Raw genomic sequence first — 22492 nt, 5'->3', positions numbered from 1 at the left:
AGAATATAATCTCATTTTTTATTTTAAGGCTATATTTCCCATAAAAATTGGTATTTTTATCTGTAGGATCTTAATTGTCCATTCATTTGTTTTTTTCTTTTGGTTTATTTTCTTTAACAGAGAGTGCATTTTTGTGTCTTGTTAAGAGTTTTTAATTCTCCTAACTTATTCCAAGAGACTTTCTCACACTGATAGTAAATAAGAGGAGAGGCCTTATAGTAACTGTGCATCTTTTCATGTAGTCAGGATTTTTTTTTTTTTTTGGATGACTTTTTTTTACAACTTCCACTTGGTTCACAATATTCCCATTATGACAACTCAATAAAAAATTGTAATCTATTTACACCAAGATACTTATGTCAGCACAGTGCTTTTGCTGATATGATTTTACATTAGATTATAATATTTTATTTGATTTACATATATACTAATACATATTTTACATATGTACACACATATATGAATATCTCCTAAATGCCATTAATTTGCATGGGGTGGTAGCTGGTAACATGTGATCTTTCTGACCATTGGTTATTCTTATGTGTGTCTAACGTACTTCTTAGAACAGATACTAGAACATCACACCTCTCATTATACAGTATTTTAAAGGTTATATTTTATTTTACTTATTTTTAAACATTTTTTATTGAGTAATAGTCATTTTACAATGTTATGACAAATTCCAGTGTAGAGCACAATTTTTCAGTTATACATGAACGTACATACATTCATTGTCACTTTTTTTTTTGCTGTGAGTTACCACAAGATCTTGCATATATTTAAGATTCCACACATGAGTGATCTCATATGGTATTCCTCTTTCTTATGTTCTGCTCCACCTAGAATAATATTCTCCAGGAGCATCCATGTCTCTGCAAATGGCGTTATGTTTTCAGTTTTTGTGGCTAATACTATCCCATCATATAAATACCCCACATCTTTATCCAGTCATCTGTTGATGGACATTTTAGGCTGTTTCCATGTCTTAGCTGTTGTAAATAGTGTAGAGAAATCAGCTGAAAACCTTATGGGGGTTCCCTTGTAACTCACTCTTTGTTGTTCTTTCGCTTCCTTTAGGATCATTTCTTTATCCTTGACTCTGGCTATCTTGATTAGGATATGCCTTGGTGTGGGTATGTTTGGGTTCTTCCTGTTTGGGACCCTCTGAGCCCCCTGTGCTTGGATATGATTCCTTCTTTAGGTCTGGGAAGTTTTCAGTCATGAGTCCTTCCCATACCTTTTCAATCCCCTTTGTTCTTTTTCCCCTTCTGGAACTCCTATTATGCATAGATTGGCACATTTTATATTACCCCATAGGTCCCGTATATTGTTTTCATTGTTTTTTATTTGTTTTTCTCTCAGCTGTTCTGATTGGGTGCTTCCTGTTGTCCTGTCTTCTAGATCACATATTTGTTCTTCTGTATTTTCTAGTCTGCTTTGCACAGCCTTTAGGTCAGCTCTCATCTCAGACAATGAGTTTACTAATTCTACTTGGTTCTTCTTTATAGTTTCTATTTCATTTTTGACATATTTTATATCCCTAAACACTATTTTTTTTAGTTCCTTCAGTACTTTGATCACTCGTTTTTTGAAACCTTGATCTAGTAGGCCATCAATGTCTTTTTCCTTGATCATGCTTTCAGGGGATTTCTCTTGATCTTTTAATTGGGAGTGGTTTCTCTGCTTCTTCACATTGCTCCTATCTCTCTGGCACCGTGGCTTAAGGAGTATCAGTTACCTACTTAACCTGGAGATGGTGTGCCCTTAATGATTTGATCAAGAGGTCTTTGTATCTTCACCCTGCTTCGCGAACTCAGCTTGCTGTTTCATAGGCCTTCTGTTGGCGCCCTCATCTGTGCTGCTCTCAGTGGCTGTTAGCTAGCAGATTGTGTCCCCTCCTAACACTAGGTCAGGAGCTGAGCTCTTACCCGGTGGGCGGGCAGGTCACTCCCCCTCCTGATGCCACAGTCAGATGCTGTGATCAGGGGGAGGCAGGTGGGCAGATCACACCCCGTCCCAGCACCGTGGTCAGGTGCTGTGTTCCTGCTAAGAAGGTGGGTGGCTGCCCACCTGCTCTCTCCTCGTGCTGGTCACTCTGCTGCTCTGTGCAGCTGCCTGCTCTGCCTCGGGTAGGCGGTCTGTAGGTGGGCTCGGGGAAGACTGCGGAACAGCCCCACCTATGCTCTGTGCCAAATCTGAGCTCCTTGTTTCTCTTGGCAGCACAAGTTCTCTGAGGTGTCAGGGTAGAAAGATCCTCTCTGCCTTGGGCTATAAACAAGTCTCAGTCCTGCCTAGGAGGTTGTGGAGCCCCCACGTGCAGATTCAGGCCTCAGCCCCGCCCCCACCCAGGCACTATGCACAGGAGGAGATGGTAGCTGTGGCTGAGCCCTGCCTCTCTTCTTGTGAGATGTGCCAGTAATGGCACAGGTCTGAGGAGACAAAGGCTACAGCACCCCTCCCCCCAGGGCACATGCCTGTTTACAGTTTTGTTTACCTTCTGAGTTAAAATTTACCTGACAATGAAATGTATAAATTAGTCTTTTGAGGTTCATCCTTGTATCAGTAGTTGGTTCTTTTTTATTGTTGAGTAGTATTCCATTGTTTGAATATACTATCATTTGTTTTATCCATTCTCCTACTGATAAATACTTGCGCTTTGGATATCTTTTTTTGCAAGCAAACTTTTTTTTAAAAAATGCAAATATAGTATACATGCTTAAATGTGAACACATCTTAAGTATACAGCTCAGTGATTTTTCACAAAGTAAACACATCTATGTAACCTTCATCCAGTCAAGAAACAGGACATTGCTGTTCCACTTTGGGTTTCTTCCCAGTTACTACGGAACCCCTTTGATGGACTCACCATCCTAAATTCAGCCACCATGGATTGGTTTTTTTGCTTTTGAAATTTTTGGTCCCGTAGTTTCCACTCAACATTATGTAAGATTCATCCACTAGTGTTTTCTGTAAACTAGTATATTTTTTATTGCTTTAAAGTATACAACTTGTATGCATGTGCCACCACTTATGGTTATGTATTTATTGTTGACAAGTGTTTGGGTCATTTTCTATTTGGGGGTATAACAAATAGTGATTATGAGAATTTTCAGGATGTCCTTTGGTGCTCAGATGTAGAAGGGTACACACATGGCTTACCCTTGGTAATAGGGTGTGGGTGTGTGTGTATGTGTATGTGTGTGTGTGTACATATATACACACACACACACACATATATAACTTTCATTCAAAAAGCCTATTTCCAAAGTATTTGTAAGAATTTATATTCCCACTGGCCATGTGTAAGAGTCCCCATTGCTTGTTGCCCTCACCAATGCTTCATATCACTTAACAACTAACTATCCTAGTGGATGTCTAATGGTGTTCCAAGTGTGGTTTTAGTACGTATTTCCATTATTACTAAAGAGGTCAGCCCCTTTTCATAGCTTATGTGGATTTTTTTGTGTGTGTGTGAAGTACCTGTTCAGTTATTTTGCATAATTTAATATTGAGGTTCTGCCTTTTTCTCCACTGGTTTTTGTTCTTTATATGCCCTAGATACAAGTCTTTTGTTGGATATAGGTATAGCAAATATATTTTCCCACCGTGTGGCTTAGCTTTTCACTTTCTTAATGGTATCTCTTGATAAAAATAATTCTTAATTTTACTGAAGTCCAACTTAAAACTCTTATGTTTCATGCTTTGTCTGGTTTAAGAACTCTTTGCCACTTCAAAGTCATTAAAATATCTCCTACACTATTTTCTAGATGCTTTATTTTGGTGGGGGATTAGGTTATTTATTTTAATGGAGGTACTGGGAGTTGAACCCAAGACCTTATGCATGCTAAGCACACATTCCACCTAAGCTTTACCCTCCCCCAGATGCTTTGCTTTATGTTTCAAATATATTAGATTTATAATCTATCTAAAGTTACTGTTCATGTATGGTACAGGGTTTAATTCAATGCTGTTCCATTGGTCTATATGTCTAACTTTAGGTAGTTATCACATAGACTTAATATTGTTTTATAAGTCCTTTAACATTGTTCTTTAATATCATCTTGGCTATTGTTGGCCCTTCACGCTTCTCTATGTATTTAGAATCAGCTTGTCAAGTTCTACAAAAAAACAGTAACAACAATTAACTGTTGGGGATTTTGATGTGCACATATAAATCTTTGAATCAGTTGAAGGGGAACTGACATCTTTAAAATGCTGAGCCCTCCAATCCATAAAGTTGGATTACCTCCCCTATATTTATTTTTATCACTGCTGTAACAAATTATCACAAATTTTGCAGCTTAAAGCAACACAAACTTATTATTTTATGGTTCTGTAGGTCAAGTCAGGAACAGGTATCATTTGGCTAAAAATCAAGATGTCAGCAGGGCTGTATGCCCTTCTGTAGGTCAAAGGAAGAATATATTTCCTTGTCTTTTCCAGCTTCTAGAGTTCACCCACATTTCTTTACCCATGGCCCTTCATCTATCTTCAAAGCTAACAGCTTTACAACTTTCTAATCCTTCTTCCAAAGTCATATCTTTCTGACCACAGCTGGGAAAGATTTTCAATTTTTAAGGACTCCTATTGTTAGACTAGGCCCATGTAGATAATCCAGGCTAATCTCCCTGTCTCAGAGTCCTTAACCTGATACATCTGCAAAATCCCCTTTGCCATGTAAAATAACATATTCACAGATTTCAGGATTAGAGCATGGATATAGGTAGGGGTCAGTGTGGTGCACTATTCTGTTTATCAAACTGTTTAACATTTGACGCTTTCTGACAAACATACAAGATAGAAGATCCTGATCATGTTTAGAATGCTTCCTCTGCAAAATATTGGGCACTGAGTTTATTTGAAAGGACTGAAAATAATATTACCACAGGAATGGTTTCCTAATTCTACTGACATTTATTACTTTATACTTAAATACCCAAAATGGTCAGCCAGGAGTGGGATCTTGGCAAATAAAAAAAAAGTATAATTCAAGCTTTTATCACTGAATTTACTAGCTAATTCTATTTTAGAAACAGACAGAAAATAAAACAATTTAGAGTAAGTCTGATTACTTATATATTAAGTGAAAATTAAGTTTTAAAAGCATGTCTGAATATGGGATAAAGTAAGCATCATAAAATGTAATGTTAATATTTAGTACCTGCAAATCTCAAACTCCCAATTTATAAACAAGTTCATACTGTATAGCACAAGGAACTATATCCAATACTGTTTTGTAGTAACTTATGGTGAAAAAGAGTATGAAAAGTAATATATGTATGTTCATGTATGACTGAAGCATTGTGCTGTACACCAGAAATTGACACATTGTAAACTGACTACATATATATATATTTGAAAGGGCTGAAAGGACTATATATACCAAGAAAAAAAATTAGATTGATAACCAACAAAAAAATCTGTCAGTAATATAATGCTAGAAACACAGACACAAAAGAATATCTCAGGCATACATCTGTTTATAGAGTCCTAGAAAAAATAGTGCCTATGCAAGTCCCTGATAAACATGAGAAAATAGGAAAGGCAATATAAAAGTTCAAAATGCTTTGCTATGTAAGAGCTGCAAGGTGACTCAGACACAAACTTAAGTGGTCAAAATGTTTATATAATTAATGATAACTTAAAGTAACTGAGGACATCATTTTAAATGAGATAAAAATAGCTGCTCAATTTTCATATTACTAAGCAAGTCATTTCTGTTTATAGTAGGTTTATATTATTTTTATATGTATTTATATTTTATAAAGACATCAACTTAGATCCTGGCTGATAACCGACAGTGGAGCAACTGATTGATTTAAATGGGTATCATAGACTTATCAGATTTCATATGCTTTAAATATACATTAATTATTAGCTGTCAGGAAGAGTTCAATTTTCATTTATTCTAACATAGCTGTGTCACAGGCAGGTTACTCTGTATTTACAATGGAGAATCATGATAGATATAAAGATATCAAGTCTTACTGATCTTCATAGGGGTGCTTTTATAAGAAAAGGAGAATAAAATAAGAAAAATCTAAAATACTACTTTTTTTATAGTGTTCTAACAGTTTTATCTTATTTTTATTTTTTTACTGAGTTATAGTCCGTTTAAAATGTTGTGTCAATTTCTGGTGTACAGCACAATTTTTCAGTACTTTACGAATATACGTATATTTGTTTTCATATTTTTTCCCCATGAGCTACTACAAAATTTTGAATATATTTCCCTCTGCTATACAGTATAAACTTGTTTATCTATTCTATAGATACCTGTCAGTATTTACAAATCTTGAACTTCCAGTCTGTCCATACTCACACCCTGTAAAATACTATTAAATCAATATATATTTATGAAGAACTATGAAAAATGGGAAACTATAAGTTGTTTCTTTAAATTGGAGCAAAGAGAACTACTTTAACTGGAAAATAGTTAAAATCTGGCAAGTTTTATGATTTCATGTTCACCCCTGGCAGCTTTTTTTCCTCCTTTCTCCTTCAATCTTTTTTGGACCTTCTAAAGAATTAAATTAAAAAAAAAAAAAAAAAGAAAGAAAGAAAGAATAAAAGAAAATTAAGAAACAGATTTGCATCTAAAATAACCTCCTAACTGGAAAGATTGTATACTTTGTGAAAAATTTACAGCTGCCGACTTATGATCTATGTCTCTGTACACACTGCCTTACTTGTTAAGAAGGGTCTTAAAAAAAAAAAAGGTAAAGAAAAATAGCAAATTATAATGGCTTTTACATTTTAAATTCTTTTCTATGTGTCTACAATCTGCTCTATCATGAGTTATTAAGATAAACATTATCAGCTATACTCTACTTTCCTATCATGCACATTGTGACTCTGAGAAGCACTCACGCTCTAACTTACCATCTGCAGGTGGTGTACAGGTTAATGCAGTTCTTTTGACAATATATGGTTTTGTAGTCTAGTTGTCTAACTACTACATAATGGAAAAGATGTAGAACTACTGGTACCACTGCCCTCGGTCTCTGTCATTTACCTTAAACATACCTGGAAAAGTAGATTCAAAAACTCATTGGCAAGAACATTTTTCACACTCCAGATATGATATTTCTCTAGAGTTAAGATGGCCATTCTGAAAGAGAAACAATATTTAAGAATATCTTAAATCTTCATCTTCTTATATTATTTGAATAAAATCTGTTTTATTAAACTTGCAATGGTCATTTGTCTGAAAGAAAACTAATGATTTAACGTAGATGCTATGTGTTCATCTGAAAGTAGGCCAGCAAGAATAAGTTCAAAAGTAACCAAACTCTGAAGTAGTCAGTCACAACGTGGGCAATTTATCACCAAAAATCTTCTTCCTCCAGTAAGACCTGGGAAATAACTCACAGTATCTTCTGGTTCAAGGTGAAGTTTACTAACAGAACCCACAAAAGGTTCTGGTTAGAGAAAAAGGACTATTTACTAACTTTGAAAGCATCTTTCCAAACTCTCTGGATTATGCCCCTTGACCCTAACAATTTTCTAAGATCTTCTTTAAAACATCTGGCAATATTATTAGACTTCTTAAGAGATTTAAAAAAACTAAATATATATAATAAATGAGTATCTATATTAACATTTCCTCAAAATAAAATTTAACATTACTTTCACAAGTTGAATAAAGCAGTATTTTTTTTTTTTGGTGTCAAAGTGTACCAAAAATTACATGTATATACAGTAGACAATATTTCTTGGCAGGCAAAAATATAACCAAATGCTTCTTACTTCATGTTTTGAACAATCACCTTAACAATCCTAGATGAATAATAATGTTCTTAGCTTTTATTACTTAATTATATTTTTATTATCTAATGATTTCTTATTTAATGATATTTAATATTTATTATTAATGATATTCATGTATTCATTCAATATATAATACCATGTATTATAAGAAAAGATTTTAAAGCACTATGATGGTAATTATTGGCTTTCATGATGCAACTTCCATAAAAGTATATTAATACCAATGTAATGGTACAAAATAATGGGTAATATTGTCACAGTCTAGTCACCAGTGAATATGGGTAATAGGTTTGGTTGAAAGGTCCAAATTCTATTCTAAATTTTTACCATTTCATTATTATGGTTACACGGAGATGGAGCAGCAAAATGATCTTTTTTTTTAATGTTCAAAAGTACAGCCATAAGAAGAAACACGGTCTTACATAAAAATAGACAGCGATGATAACCTCCATACTTATCAAACACCCAGAAAAAAGGCAATGGAAATTGTATCTCTACATAAGGTATTTCCTAACAGAAACTTTCCTATGTTTCTGTTTTCATATATACCAAATAGAAATGGCTACCTTAGTTTTGGGCAGAAAAGTAAATGAAGACGGTTATCTGAGTTGCCAAACAAAGATCAAGCCCTGAAAAATTCATTTCTATTATTTATTTCTATTGAGTGTCAGTTAATAAGACTATGATGATTTCTTCTGGATTTGTGATTGAAAAAAAAAGTTACTTATTTTTCTAAGCCTGTAGAAGACCACTATGGTCTACATCCTACCATCTGCTACTTGGTACATGTCAACATTTGAATAGAAAGGGTCAAATTAACTCATATGTGTCTCACATATATGGATTATCTTCAGTTTCACAGGGATACATAGACATTAAGGCAAACCTATTATAATATCTTTAATAAATGTTGTGAAACTAAAAAAAATTCAAGGCTTTATTCTTTGTAAAGTACATGCTTGTTTCTGCTATTATACACTTATTCTGGCTGCTATTAAAAAACTTAGAACAGACCCTCACCAATATTATTGAAAAAAAATTTTTTAAAACTATATACACCACCCAGATTGAGATAAAAAATAATTTCCATCATCCCAGATATCCTATGGTCCTTCCCAGTTAAATGACCCATCTCCAAAATCACTATTGTAACAATTATTAACATGAGTTGTCTCTGTTCTAGAACTTCATATAAATTGAATTGTACAATGTGTTCTTTTATTCTGTGGCTTCTTTTGCTCAATATAAGCTTTGTCTTACCATAATGTATTAAAATGGGAGAAGTAAAGATTATAAACTACAGATGTCAAGGGCTGTCTCTACTTAATTTTTATAAAATGCCTAGCTTATAAAATATAATGTTTTTATGTAAATAACACTTAATGGAGTTGTTTAAAGGTGGAATGGGCTTTCCTTAGGGACAACTCGGAGGTATTGTAACGACAGGTCCAAATAAGCATTTAGCAGGGATGATGTAGAAGAGATTCAAGTATGTATACGTAAGGTATGTATACCAATTCAGAATATAATGTATTTTTAGAAAAGAATAAATTAGTCTCTGCTAGACTCACCTTTGTGGTGTCATGTGCATTCTATGTGTCTTCTACAATGTTGGATACATCCACATGTAATTCCTTTAAAACCAGAAACCCAAATCAGTAGTTAGGATAGAGAAGGTATCATTTTTATTAGCCAGTAGCTGAAGTATAAAGTATTTTCGGTCAACTTTTTTTTTCTTTTTTTAATTACAGAAATAGATTGTTTGTTTGCCTTAAAAATTTATGACAATTTTCCAGTGGTTTCATTTTTTTAATATAATACATTCAGCTTATTAAATTTTCTAAGGCAAATTCTCTTCCCAATTTTGCATCTTTGGCTATGAATATTTTGAGTAGCATAATATAGAACCTAGAAGTAGTAAGAAATCTTTTTCTCAACCTGTTTTAAAAAATTCTTCACTCTATGTTCCTGTTGGAAGTTTACATTCAAGAAGATGTATACAATCAGACTTTACCAGGGTATGATCGGTGCAGTTGTCCTTCCAGGCCTCTAAATGTGCAACCACGTGTCTCTCAGTTCAACCCTAGAGAGAACTCCATCACCATCAACATCAAATACCTTGAAGCAAACTAAAGGAAAGAAACTCTTATGGAGGGAAATTACTTTCATATTCTGAAGTATAATACATTTTATTACAAGCTGCCCTAGTAAAATTACTTAGTTCCTCAAACAATTACATTCTGGATTAAGTTCTTATTTGGAGGAGATTGTGTCATTAAAGTCCTTTGAACTTGTAGGAATTCCTGTACACTTCACAAGTCTCTCTCCTTATATCATTAGCCAGCTTAGAGAACTCTATCCTTCACCTAAATCTAAAGTTAAATTTCTTGTAAACTGAAAAAGAAGGGCCAAGTTACTATACAATATCTCACAGATTTTGAGAAGGTAATTCAAGCTTTTAAATTAATTTCTAATATTTAAAACTGATCACTTCAGAGTTGATTCTTACAATGTTCAAAATATTCCATCTACATTAAGAATCAACAAAAAGCTGGTACAGTCAGCCCCCTGTATCCATTGGTTCTGCATTCACAGGTATAAACAATAGATCAAAAATTATATATATATATATAAATTTTCCCAGAAAGTTCTCAAAAGCAAAACTTGAATTTGCTATTCACTGACAACTATTTACATATCATTTACATTGTATTTACAAATAATTACATTGTATTAGGTATTACAAGTAACCTAGAAATGATTGAAAGTATACAGGAGGATGTGCATAGGTTATATGCAAATACTATGCCATTTTACATAAGGACTTGAGCATCCATGGATTTGGTATCTGAGAGGGTCTCAGAACCAATCCTCAGCAGATAATGAGAGATGACTGTATAAAGATTTTGCCTCTCCAGTGTAATTAATGTGCACCCAATATTTTTGCCTAAGAACAATCTCAAATCTTCAATGAAGTTTATATACAACAAGCTAAAAATCCGAAATACCAGCACTTTGCTAATTAACATCAATATCAGCAAAATTGCTAGTTAGTCTAGTTGGTTAACTTCCACTAGTCCACTGGCAAAAAATAAACTAAAAAAATTTAAGACAATAATTAACCTCAATTGAGAAACAAAGACTTCAGCCTCTTTAATACCAGAACTTTAATGTGAACAAATAATCTATCACAAAGCCAGGTTAGAGTAATGGTATACTATCAGGGAAGATAAAAGAAATCTAAATTTTTAGATTAAATAATTATCTACTTCACACACCCGTGTGTGTAATAATTATGTATTAATTATGCTATGAAATTAACTGAGTACATCACAGTACAACATTACTAAAGAATATTGAACTAATAAGTATCATACCCAAAATACGCAGTATTTGTGAAGCTGTATTTTAGAAATATGCAGAGATAATGACCCTAGTGAATATATAAGAATTAGGTTCCAATTAAATGTAAACTGCTGCATTTTCCTAACCAAATATGGTTAAGATTTATTAATGTAATATGCTTATAAATTACGCTATAATATTTTAGCTAGGTTTAAAAGATAAATTTAGTATTTAATAAAATTGTTTTATCATAAATTTAATTTTGCTAATAAAATATCAATATACACAGTGCTAGAAAATAAGTTGGAATTCAAGTTAAGCAAGACAAATTTTCTATATAGACTACCAGAAAATATTTTCTATATGCTTAACATTTTCAAACACATCATGAATGATGTAGTTCATTTACCATGAATTGTACATTCATCTGGAAAATCAACCATTATTAATAACAAAGATCTTAAATTACTCCACAGTAAAAAAGAACAGATGATTGAACCTTTACACTGACCTCAGTAAAACCTCAGCAAGAGATTGCTATTTGCCAAAGTGATGAAAATTCAAGCTTTAATCAGATGATTTTTTACATGAATGGATGCTAATTTTTTTCTCTGTATAGCTTCCAAATTTTGTGATGTTTAACACACTTACATTTCTGTCTTTCAGCCAGAGGTCCTCTGCAACAAGCTGATAACCCACAGGATATCTCCTTAAAATCTATGTGGCTGTCATGATTTTCACCAAAAGCGTTAAATAAACCTGTAAAATAGGAACACAGAATAAATCACAGCCAACAAACTTCCTGTTAATAATGACATGCTTATGAAAGGAGGCATGACTCGCACAAACTGACTTAGTTTTTAAAAGTTATCAGTAGTTTCCACTGTCTTAGGAAGTTTTTTTCCCCCCCTGGCATAATTATAACCAAAATTTAACTTCCTAGAAGAAAATACTATCATTTAGTGTTTGGTTTTGTCTGCCTACCTGTCTCTATCTTATATTAATTCCAAAAGTCTAAAGTGATTGTAGAATGTAAAAAATAAAAGTATATTTTAAAAATGTAACTGGAAAAAAGTCAGAGACCACAATTATCCTAATTTGGAAAGACTAAGAAGAAAAAGGAAAAAAGAAGAAGAAAAGTTGAACTCTATAAAAGATATACTATGTTGTTATTAACAAGCTTCATACAGCTCCTTCATGAAGCAAAGAAAACTAACACACTATATTATAAGAGAAAGAAATTCTGTACTGCAGTCTTCATTGTACCACTTAATCTGTATACATAAATATATTAAATTTCAGAAATAAAGGGCAATTTATAATCTAATCCTGTGGATTTTAAACTTTTCATAAAAAATAAATGGAATCATTTTGTTTTCAAATGAAATGATTTCTCAATCTCTAATTCTAAAAAGGTAAAAACATAACTGCACTGCTGAAGTGGAAGCCCTGTCTGTTCTAGCTCCCCTAACAAGTATTTCTAAAACACACTAGAAACCTGAAGAATACAGACTATTTCAAGAATCTAATTCTGTGCCCTCAAAGAGCAGAAAATTGAAGCTAAGAAGTAGTTAAATGACTTGCTGAAAGTAAGAAATTTTTTTTAAAAAGGACTGAATCAGAAGCAGAACCCAAGCTTTCAGATTTCAAATACAGTTTTTGTGATTATCACCCACAACTACTCCTTGTAAACCTCATTTAATTATATATATATATAGTAGTGAAAAGTTTAGAGCTAAGTGGGAACCTTAGAGATGGTCTAGTCCAGTGGTTCCTTAATTTTTTAAGGGTGGGGGAAGGATACAGCAGTGGAACCTTCTTCTATATAAAAGAAATACAATAGACATTACTCAGCTGAGGAAGAGGTGGGGGTCATGTGTGGAAGCTAGAGCTTTGCCTATTCAGTGTCCACCACCCTGACCCTGCACCAGATGCTCAGGCACCGCACTGGAGCACAGTTTCATGATTTTCTTGGTCAAACCGATTTTATATATGAGAATATTCAGGTGCAGAAAGGTAAACCGACTTACACAAGGCTCCAAAGGTGGAACAAGGCTCACGTGTTTAGCAAAGAACATTTGTAGAAAATAGGATTCCCACCTTCACTCAGAGATGGACAAATTGGTGGTGAAGCCAATGGGCCAAATGTCTCTAAATCAAGTCATCCAGTTCAGGATTGAGCCCTCAGCAACCAATAGCATTTCTCCAGATGAATGATGTCTGATTCTTCCACTAACAAATCAAACAAGATTATAAAATCTCACTCTTCTCTTCTGGACAATTAATTAGTTCATCCTGATAATGTAACTTCTAAAGATACATTTTAATTTCCCAGTTACACTGTTAAAAAACTACCTAAAACAAAAACTCTGAAAGACAAATATATTGTATATAAAGTGGCATGAAAATTAAATTCAAATTAACATAAAAGAGGCTTTAAAATGGGAAAAAAACTTGCAATTTCCCTTTAAGCAGGCTGTTTAATTCCAACATGTAAAATAATAAACTAAGATATTTATTTTTTGCTTCCCACACTTTTATCTGTATTCACTTTGGTGATTTTAATCTCTATCTTGGATTTGAAAATTCCTGATCATAGTCTCTCCTGGCTACACAGGTAACACACTAGTAGCAGAATCTATGTTTGAGTTATCCTGTCACTATGGTAACCATTTACACATTTAATACTTATTAAATAAATGTACAAAGGGGATAGACCTAAGCTTCTCCTTCTTGGCCCTAAAATTCTTACTACCCCTCCTATAAAGGCAGGAGCCTCCTCTGTAGGACAGAGTGTAAATGTATCTCCTGAGAAGGATTCCCCAACAAGGGCTGTCTTTACAGCGTGCTTTTAGATAAGATGTTTTAATGGGACATTTCAATAAAAGGATCAAGGACCTAAGCTTCCTAGTATGGTGGGAGTTGTGATGGGCATGGGAGGATGCTCACTTGGGAGGATGAGATGTTAAAGACACTAACAGTGAAAAGGACAGGGCAAGATGAAGGGCGATTGGGAAACAGGACCACAGAGATGTGACATCTACTTCCCACTGTCATCTAAGTGATACCTACTTGAAAGAAATATTTTTACAGTTAAATTCTATAATGGGGGGTTATTTAAATGAAGCACACATATACTCAATGAGTAGATCACATAATTTTTAGAGATTCAGAGTGCATTAGCATTTTCAGAGTACTTTTTACATCAATAACTAGTATTTATAAATTCCTGTGCGCTAAATGATTATGTGGAATTATTTCCATTTTGCTTTTAGACTTACTACAGCTTAACCTATTCAATGCACTGATACAGAGTAATTTTTCTAATGAATAAAAATGATAATATACAACCTTGTTAAAGATTCTTTAATTTCTCCATCACCAGATTTATGAACACTTAGGCCTATGTGTCAGGCCCCGTTTCTTGCCAGCTTTTTCACCAACACCTTACATTTAGGTTATATTGCATTACCCAGAGGTCGGGAAATGTTCTTTCACACATCCATGTCTTTATTAGGTCCTGTGTCCTCTGAGGAGAAACCTTCTCCCCACTTTCACATCCTTCCATTTTACAGCCTAACCACTAATCCTTCTGTGAACACCTTCTAGTGCTTTCCAACCTCACCAGCTACCCCAGGGTTTTAACTTCTCTCTTCCACAACTGTCCTCCACTGTATATAGTATCCAATATTCAAGTGAAGTATGAGTCCTCATTTACAGGTCTGTGACCTCTCTAGATTATAAAGTATTTGGATTCAGAAACCTTGTGCTTTTATCACTGTAGCTGCTAGAATTCATTTCATAGGACCTGATACATAGTAACCACACAATAAATACTTGCTGAATGAATGAATGAATGAATGAATGAATAGCCAAGGCAATCTTCACAGCCAAGGCTTCCCCATCCCAGCTCAGTATTCTTTCTGTTATATCAAAGAGACTCTGCCCCATGAAACAATAGACCCTGCACATTTTAACAAATGTATACAATTATTAGGAACTATTATTAGAACAGAGACTAGCACTACTGTTCTCATAGTTATGTCACATAAGTAGTGTATTAAAGCTCATTCTGATTTGTTATTTATACAAATCAGCTATGTCTGTCACCAGTTTAAATATTAGTAATTTAGAAAACAAAAGTTATTGATTTATCCACTCATCAAAAAACATTATGACAGATCTACTTACATACCTCTTTTGTCAGTTTATATACCAACTGGAAAAGAAGGGGTGTACAGTCAACTCTGAGAGTATAATTGCCTGCAAAATAAAATAGAGAGTATTTTAATACCTCCAAATGGACTTCAAACCTGTATTTAATTCTAACTTTATTTTCTAATTATAAACAAGATATAACAGATTTCAAATTGAAGTCATCATTCCTGGAGAATTAAAAATAGGGTGGACCCTACAGATTATCATATTCAGTGAAGTATGTCAGACAGAGAAAGGCAAATATCAAATTATATCACTTATATGTGGAATGTAAACAAACAAAAAAATGATACAAATGAACTTATTTACAAACCAGAAATACATTCACGACATAGAAAAGAAACTATGGTTACTCAAGGGGAAAGGGGGAAGGGAAGAGAGATGTTAGGAGTTCAGGACTAACAGATATACACTATTATATATGAAACAGATAAACAACAAGGACCTACTGTATAGCACAAGGAATTATATTCAGTATCTTATAATAACCTATAATGGAAAAGAATCTAAAAACAATGTATATGTATATGTATATGTATATGTATATAACTGTGTAACTTCGCTGTACACCTGAAACTAATATTACAAATCAAATGTACTTCAGTAAAAACAAATAAATAAAATTTTAGAATAGATAGATAGGTAGGTAGATAAATAGACAGACAGACAGTCTGGCTAAAACTAAAACACAAGGTGGAAATAACTCTTCAGGAGCCAGAGAGGCTGCAGCACACACTCAGGATAGGAGACTGCAGAGGCAGACTCTGCTGCTAAGGCCGCAGCTCCTGCAGTAACAGTAAGGGCCATTGCTCATTATGGCAGCAGTACCTAGGGGTCTTTGGCAAAGGAAGTGGTAAGGCCATAATGTTCACGTTTTTATTCATTCATTCAATTCAATATCAAGACGTTAGACTAGAGCGTGTCAGTAACTAACATGTGTCCTGTGACACTTACCTAGAAATAACCATAACACGATGAAAGCCTACAGATGCACATGCCATATGTCAGGGTCAAAAGGAAGTCTGTAGTGGGTGCTTATTTCAGAGTTGTTCCAATACATACAGGAACTATTTCTGTATGAAATACTTTAGCCCAACTTTTAAAAATAGCTCCACAGGAAGAATGTCAAAAGTACTAAAGTTTTAAGTAGTAATCCAAGATAGGCCAATGGTAAATATACTAAAGAAATTAGGATCAATAGCTTAGTTATGAATCATATTGATTCATTTGAATCATAATAATGTTCTCTCTGGTAAAATGGAGAAATGGAGGTATTATTGAGGCATCTCATAGAAAGAGGATAATCCTAGTTTATGAGTTGGAGTTGACAGACTTAAATACTGGTATACTATTTAATGACAATCTGAAATAAAATTTACCTTCTGTGTATGAGTCTGCATTGATATATGCAACCTCTCTCTCCTGGAGTGTTTTCACATTCTCCTGTAGTTGAAGCAAAGCAGTCACTTAACTCACGGCATTTACAATTGTGGAAATACAAGCAAAACAAATTAATTCAGTAAAAGAGTGGTTTGCAGATACCATTATAAATCAAATGCCTATGCCTTTGACCATAATTTTAAGAAAATGCTATTAACTGCTTGATAATATTAATGCAATTAAAACAAGAAAGAAAAATATTAGTGATGCTGTAGCCACTTTTCATAGCAACAGCACGGAGACCCAGAGGAAAGCTGCCCCTGATCCCCTGCACCATAATATGAAGGGGAAGGCTCAGAGATGCTCAGCCTCACCCTGGATCTACTGGAAGAGAACTGCTCAAAGTAAGGCCTGGAAATCTGTACTTTTAAAAGGTGTCCCTGGCAATCCTTACAGACATTAAAGTATGAGATCCCTTGACGTTGGGGATCCAAGTAACTTTACCATATTAAAAGTGAGGAAGTTGGAAATTTGATTTATCAAGAATTTTCTGAAAGAGAAGATATTGATGAAAAAGGAAAAGAAAGGAGGGGAGGATAGAGAAAAAACTAGAGGGAGAGAAGAGTGGCTATTAGGACAAAGACAAGACATTTCTCTCTCACACATACATGCACACACGCACACACATTCTAGAAAAATACAGCAGAAGACTAATGCCATCACACACATGGGAATATGCAGAGAGAACTCTTTTCTTCTCTCTGTTTCTCTCTCTCTCTCTCTCTAGCTTGCTACCTTATAAGAGCAGTTACAGTAAAAACATTTAAAGCTGTGAGTGGTCATCCCACAAATGAGAATTCTCACCTCTGCACTTGGCCACACGGGATAGATGACAGCTGATTCTGCTGCAGAGTTTCCATTATGACAGAGCTACAGTAGAAATAAAAAAGATTCCTTAAATATATGTCAAGGTAAATGTGCTGCTGAATATGATCAAGAAGCTAGTAGAAAATGGGAAACAATATTCAAATTGTCTTTTAACTCACATGAATTTAAATTAATGTAAGGCATATTATCTTGTATCTTGGATTTATTTTATCTGTATTCTAAGCTGCTTAAATTATAAAAAGACACATGTATTTCTATATACATGTATTCACAAGAAATTACATATTTCTAAAAGTAAATGACCTTAATGAATAAGATCTGATTCATCTAAATAAGTGTATTATGAAATGCATGTTCATAACACCAACATAATAATAAGACTTTGCAATATACATGGAATCAAATGTGATACAAGTAACTGTGATTTTATTCCCATACTTATTTGATTCATATTATTATTTTAAAGTATGCAGAAATGAGTCAGAAGGAAAGCATTTTAAAAACCAGACACAATGATAAGAAAGATATGACATTCTTCAAATCAATTCTATAAAATTTGGACTCATAAATGATGAACAAAACAGAGGATAGTCACAGGAAAGTGCTTTTTGGTGCACCTGCCTTTAAAAAAAACACACAAGCCTACCATGAACATGTAAGAACTTAGAGTTACTGGACAGAGAGCCTAAGGGAAGAAGATGAAAGAAGGGGGCCTATGAAAGACACTTTAAAATAAAGCATTAAGAGCCAGTGACAAATGAAAATTAATCATAATTGAATTAAAAATAAATCCTTGAAATTTTAGAGTAATTCAATTTACAAAATCATTGTATTATACTTCCCAATCAGGCACTTTTGTAAATGGTAAAATATACCTATGGTTACAATTTAGTACGGAATCCATAAAGGAGAGACTATAATCAGAGTATAGTCATCTTAAAAGAGCATGTTGTTTTCCTAGATAGAAGAAATCCAAGGAAACTGTAAAAACTTGAAAATTAATGCCAAGGATCTATATCAGATTTTCAATAAGCTAACTCACTTGTCAGAAGCAGCTTCCTAGGTTTGACTATTTTCTGAGCTTACAGATTTTACTTACTTATCACAAAACAAATACAAATAGAAACTAAAGTATTTTAAAAATAATGAAAAACTTGGTTTGTACTTAGTAATTAAGAGGTTGTTCTGTTTTACCAAACTGATGTAAAAGCAAAAGCAAACTCTATTTCTTAAATTTTCTTGAGTATTTATCCAAATTAAAACAATATCAGGTAATGGAACACATCTGTGATTACCCTGAGATACATGTTGACCAAGAAGATACGTTTTCTGTCTTAGTTACCTCAGCCCATTTGTGGAACCCAGAAGTCCAATTTTTTCTGCATCCCAGCTGGCAAAAATGGTAGTTCTTCTCGGTCTCCAGCCTGTAATCATTGTTAACATACATGGTTAGGTACATCTGCCTAAAAACAAAGGAAAATTCACTCAAGTCACTTTCTGTCATCACTTGCCAAGGAAACATTATTTACCTCTACTACTCAGTTTTCCAAAATTCTGGACAACTTCTTATAAATCAGCAGTTCCACTGGTTAGGTCAGTACCTCCAAATACCCAGAAGTCCTGATGATCTCCCAGAATAACACACCTGTTTGGAAAGGAAGGCATTCAAAAGAATGACAACTTAGAATGTATTATAAAGAGCAGTAATTCATGTTTTTAAATTAAACTTCCTCCTGCTTGAGTTTCCTCCATAGAAAACCATCAAGGTAGTGTCTCCTTTTAGAATTTACCTTTTTTCCCCACATTTAATTATATCACATCAACCAGGAAAAAAATATTAAGAGTTGATTAAAATTTATCTTCTCTTACTCCTGTAATCTTTGTAAAAACAAAATGTTTTAAGACATTTTAAAAAATCCACCAACTCACCAAGTTTCACAGATCCTCAGGTAGTTCTGATTACATCGTAAATGCTTGTGATTTTCTTGATGTTATGAACATGCATTTTAACCTTCCTAGAATTTCACAAAGGGAACAAATTACTTCACATAGAGCATTATGTCTAACAGGTTCCTTCCAATGTTTTATTCTAAGTCTCAGAAGTACAAAAAACTGTTTAATAGGATGATAAATTCCCATATGCCCACCATCTAAATTCAATCGTTAATACTGTTGAACTATTTGCAAGCGAGTTGCGCAAATCATGACAGTTCTCTCCTATGTGTTTAAGAATGCAACTTACGGTGAGATTAAAAAAAAAAATCAGTATTTTATATTTTTCCTCCCTCATAACTCTATTGTTGGTATTTATTTAAACTTCAAAATCATTATTCAACGTGAAAAAGAATCTTGTTCTTAGCAATTTAAAAAAAAAATTGTGTATTTGTCCATTTAGAGCTCAAATCAATTAAAGGATATAAGCCCCAGGTGCTTTTTTTGATATTTTGACCAGGGAAAATTTGTTTCTGACTTTTCTCTTAAACTGTTACTGAAGCTAAATACTCTGTTTTCCTTGTGTCTGTATGTGTCTGTTTATAAATCACATTTTTCATTGTGTACCTCTAGAGGGTATTAATACATGAGATAATAAAGTCTATGTTAAAGGAACTCAGTTCTAATTGAGTTAAATAAACACTTTTTAAAAAATTCTTATAAAATAAAACTGAAATTCTAATATCTTAAGAGTTTTGAAATTTTAAAACAAGCTTCTTACAGAACTTATAAAATACTTGCAGAATCCAAATTCACATTGCTAAGGCAAATCATTAACCAACAAGGCTCATTTAACCATTTTAGTTTAATAAAAACAGCTATCTCCTCTCTGATTCATCAGTGTGAAGTTTCCCTTTCCCTCTACATTTCAAGCCAGTCAAACTAAAGTTCTGATCATGCCATGCTGTTCCCCAACCCTGCACAAGCTGTCCTCTGCAGCTGGCGTTTACTGCCTGTCTTGATTCTGTGGAAATCTTAGTTTGTGTAAAATTAAGCTCAATGAGCACACGGTCCGTGGTCATGCCTCCTTAACACCAGTGCTGTCCGGGGTTAGTAACAGTAACGACTATGCTGGTAAGCGCACGGGGCCATGTAGCAGATAAGCGTTCACCACTGTGACCATCTAACCCACCCCCACAGAAGTGACCAGTGAACTTCGCTCCTTCCCCTCTTCTCTCCTACTCCTTCCCTTAAGTTAACCTAGGGTTTTGCATGCATAGCATTTTGACAGTTATCTGAAACACTGTTTTAAACCCTCATTTGAAAAGGGAAGACAAAATGTTACACCTGGCCCGGAGAAGGAGAGGGGTGGGGAGTGGCCCAGAGGAAGCCGAACGGGACGCGCGGCCTCGGATCACAACACAGCCCCGTTCCTTCCCGAGTTTCGCAGCCGGGAAAGCAGAGGCCTGGGGCCCGGACCGCCTCGGGGCCTTCGGGGGAGGCCGAGGGAGGGACGGAGACCCGCGCAGGGCTGGGGAGGGACCCGCAGGGACTCACCGTCTGTGCAGCGGCTCCTGACCCACGGTGGACGGGCGGCGGTGGCGGTTGAGGCTGCGGTGCCGGCTGAGGGGGCTGAGGCGGCGGCGGCGGCGGTACCGGCTGAGGGGGCTGAGGCGGCGGCGGTACAGGCTGAGGGGGCTGAAGCGGCGGCGGCGGCGTTGGTTGAGGCTGCGGTGCCGGCTGAGGCGGCGGCGGCGGCGGCTGCGGTGCTGGCTGAGGGGGCTGAAGCGGCGGCGGTACCGGCTGAGGAGGCTGAAGCGGCGGCGGCTGCGGTGCCGGCTGAGGTGACGGCGGCTGCGGTGCTGGCTGAGGCGGCGGCGGCGGCGGCGGCTGCGGTCCCGGCTGAGGGGGCTGAGGCGGCGGCGGCGGCGGCGGCGGTTGAGGCTGCGGTGCCGGCTGAGGCGGCGCCAGCTGAGGGGGCTGAGGCGGCGGCGGTACCGGCTGAGGCGACGTCGGCTGCGGTGCCGGCTGAGGGGGCTGAGGCGGCGGCGGCGGCGGTGGTTGAGGCTGCGGTGCCGGCTGAGGCGGCGGCGGCGGCGGCTGCGGTGCCGGCTGAGGGGGCTGAAGCGGCGGCGGTACCGGCTGAGGCGGCGACTGCGGTGCTGGCTGAGGGGGCTGAGGCGGCGGCGGCTGCGGTGCTGGCTGAGGCGGCGGCGGCGGCGGCGGCTGCGGTCCCGGCTGAGGGGGCTGAAGCGGCGGCGGCTGCGGTGCCGGATGAGGCGACGGCGGCTGCGGTACCGGCTGAGGGGGCTGAGGCGGCGGCGGTACCGGCTGAGGGGGCTGAAGCGGCGGCGGCGGTGGCGGCGGTGCCGGCTGAGGCGACGACGGCTGCGGTGCTGGCTGACGGGGCTGAGGCGGCGGCGGTACCGGCTGAAGGGGCTGAGGCGGCGGCGGTACCGGGTGAGGCGGCGGCGGCTGCGGTGCCGGCTGAGGGGGCTGAGGCGGCGGCCGCTGGAAGGACTTGAGGGTCTCGAAGGCCTTCGCCAGCTTTTCCAGGGTCGCCATGGCGGCCTCCCGCCCCGCGGGGACAGCCCACGGAGTCGCCAGGACGACTGGCGGCTCCGGTCAGCAGCGGTGGCAGTTAACGGGGCTCGAGGCCGCCAGCAGGTGCGGACCCCAAGCGCGCGGCCATCTTGGAGCCGTCCCGACAGCCCCCGCGGCCCTGCGTCCTGCCACGCTCCGCCGGTGGGGCGGGGCCGGGCCGCGGGATTGACAGCCGGAGGCAGCGGCCTCCGCCAATGGCTGCCGCGCCCGCCCCTTGGGCCCAAAGAGCCGCCACGGCTGCTGGAGTCACTTCTTCCCGGCGAGGGGCGAGGGGTACTGCAGGGAGATCGGGAGGACGGTTCGGGGGCGGGGTTGCGTGGCACGGCGAGGAGGGTGGGGAGGGCGGGGTGACTTG

General features: G+C 37.0%; 1 protein-coding gene across 5 annotated transcripts; it reads right to left on the bottom strand.

Annotated features, from left to right (window-relative positions):
* Positions 1-591: 591 nt before the first annotated feature.
* On the bottom strand, positions 592-22239 carry LOC141574795 (uncharacterized). Of its 5 annotated transcripts, XM_074352074.1 has the most exons (13): positions 21091-22239; positions 19531-19616; positions 19131-19246; positions 18944-19025; positions 17578-17643; positions 16713-16776; positions 15311-15378; positions 13216-13347; positions 11767-11874; positions 9785-9899; positions 9342-9404; positions 7027-7111; positions 592-6520 (listed from the first exon to the last, which is right to left on the bottom strand). In XM_074352074.1, exons 1-2 carry the CDS (start codon positions 22096-22098, stop codon positions 19608-19610), a joined length of 1017 nt encoding a protein of 338 aa, XP_074208175.1. In that variant the 5' UTR covers positions 22099-22239; the 3' UTR covers positions 592-6520; positions 7027-7111; positions 9342-9404; positions 9785-9899; positions 11767-11874; positions 13216-13347; positions 15311-15378; positions 16713-16776; positions 17578-17643; positions 18944-19025; positions 19131-19246; positions 19531-19607. The 5 variants fall into 5 exon arrangements, with proteins under 5 accessions (XP_074208175.1, XP_074208174.1, XP_074208177.1 ...); XM_074352073.1 differs by having other exon boundaries at positions 19131-19616; XM_074352076.1 differs by having other exon boundaries at positions 592-4118; positions 19131-19616.
* Between the last annotated feature and the right edge of the window lie 253 nt (positions 22240-22492).

Source organism: Camelus bactrianus, chromosome 23 (assembly GCF_048773025.1).
Source record: "Camelus bactrianus isolate YW-2024 breed Bactrian camel chromosome 23, ASM4877302v1, whole genome shotgun sequence".
Taxonomy (NCBI): domain Eukaryota; kingdom Metazoa; phylum Chordata; class Mammalia; order Artiodactyla; family Camelidae; genus Camelus; species Camelus bactrianus.
The sequence above is the reverse complement of the archived record's forward strand: the minus strand, read 5'-3'. Positions and strand labels throughout refer to the sequence as shown.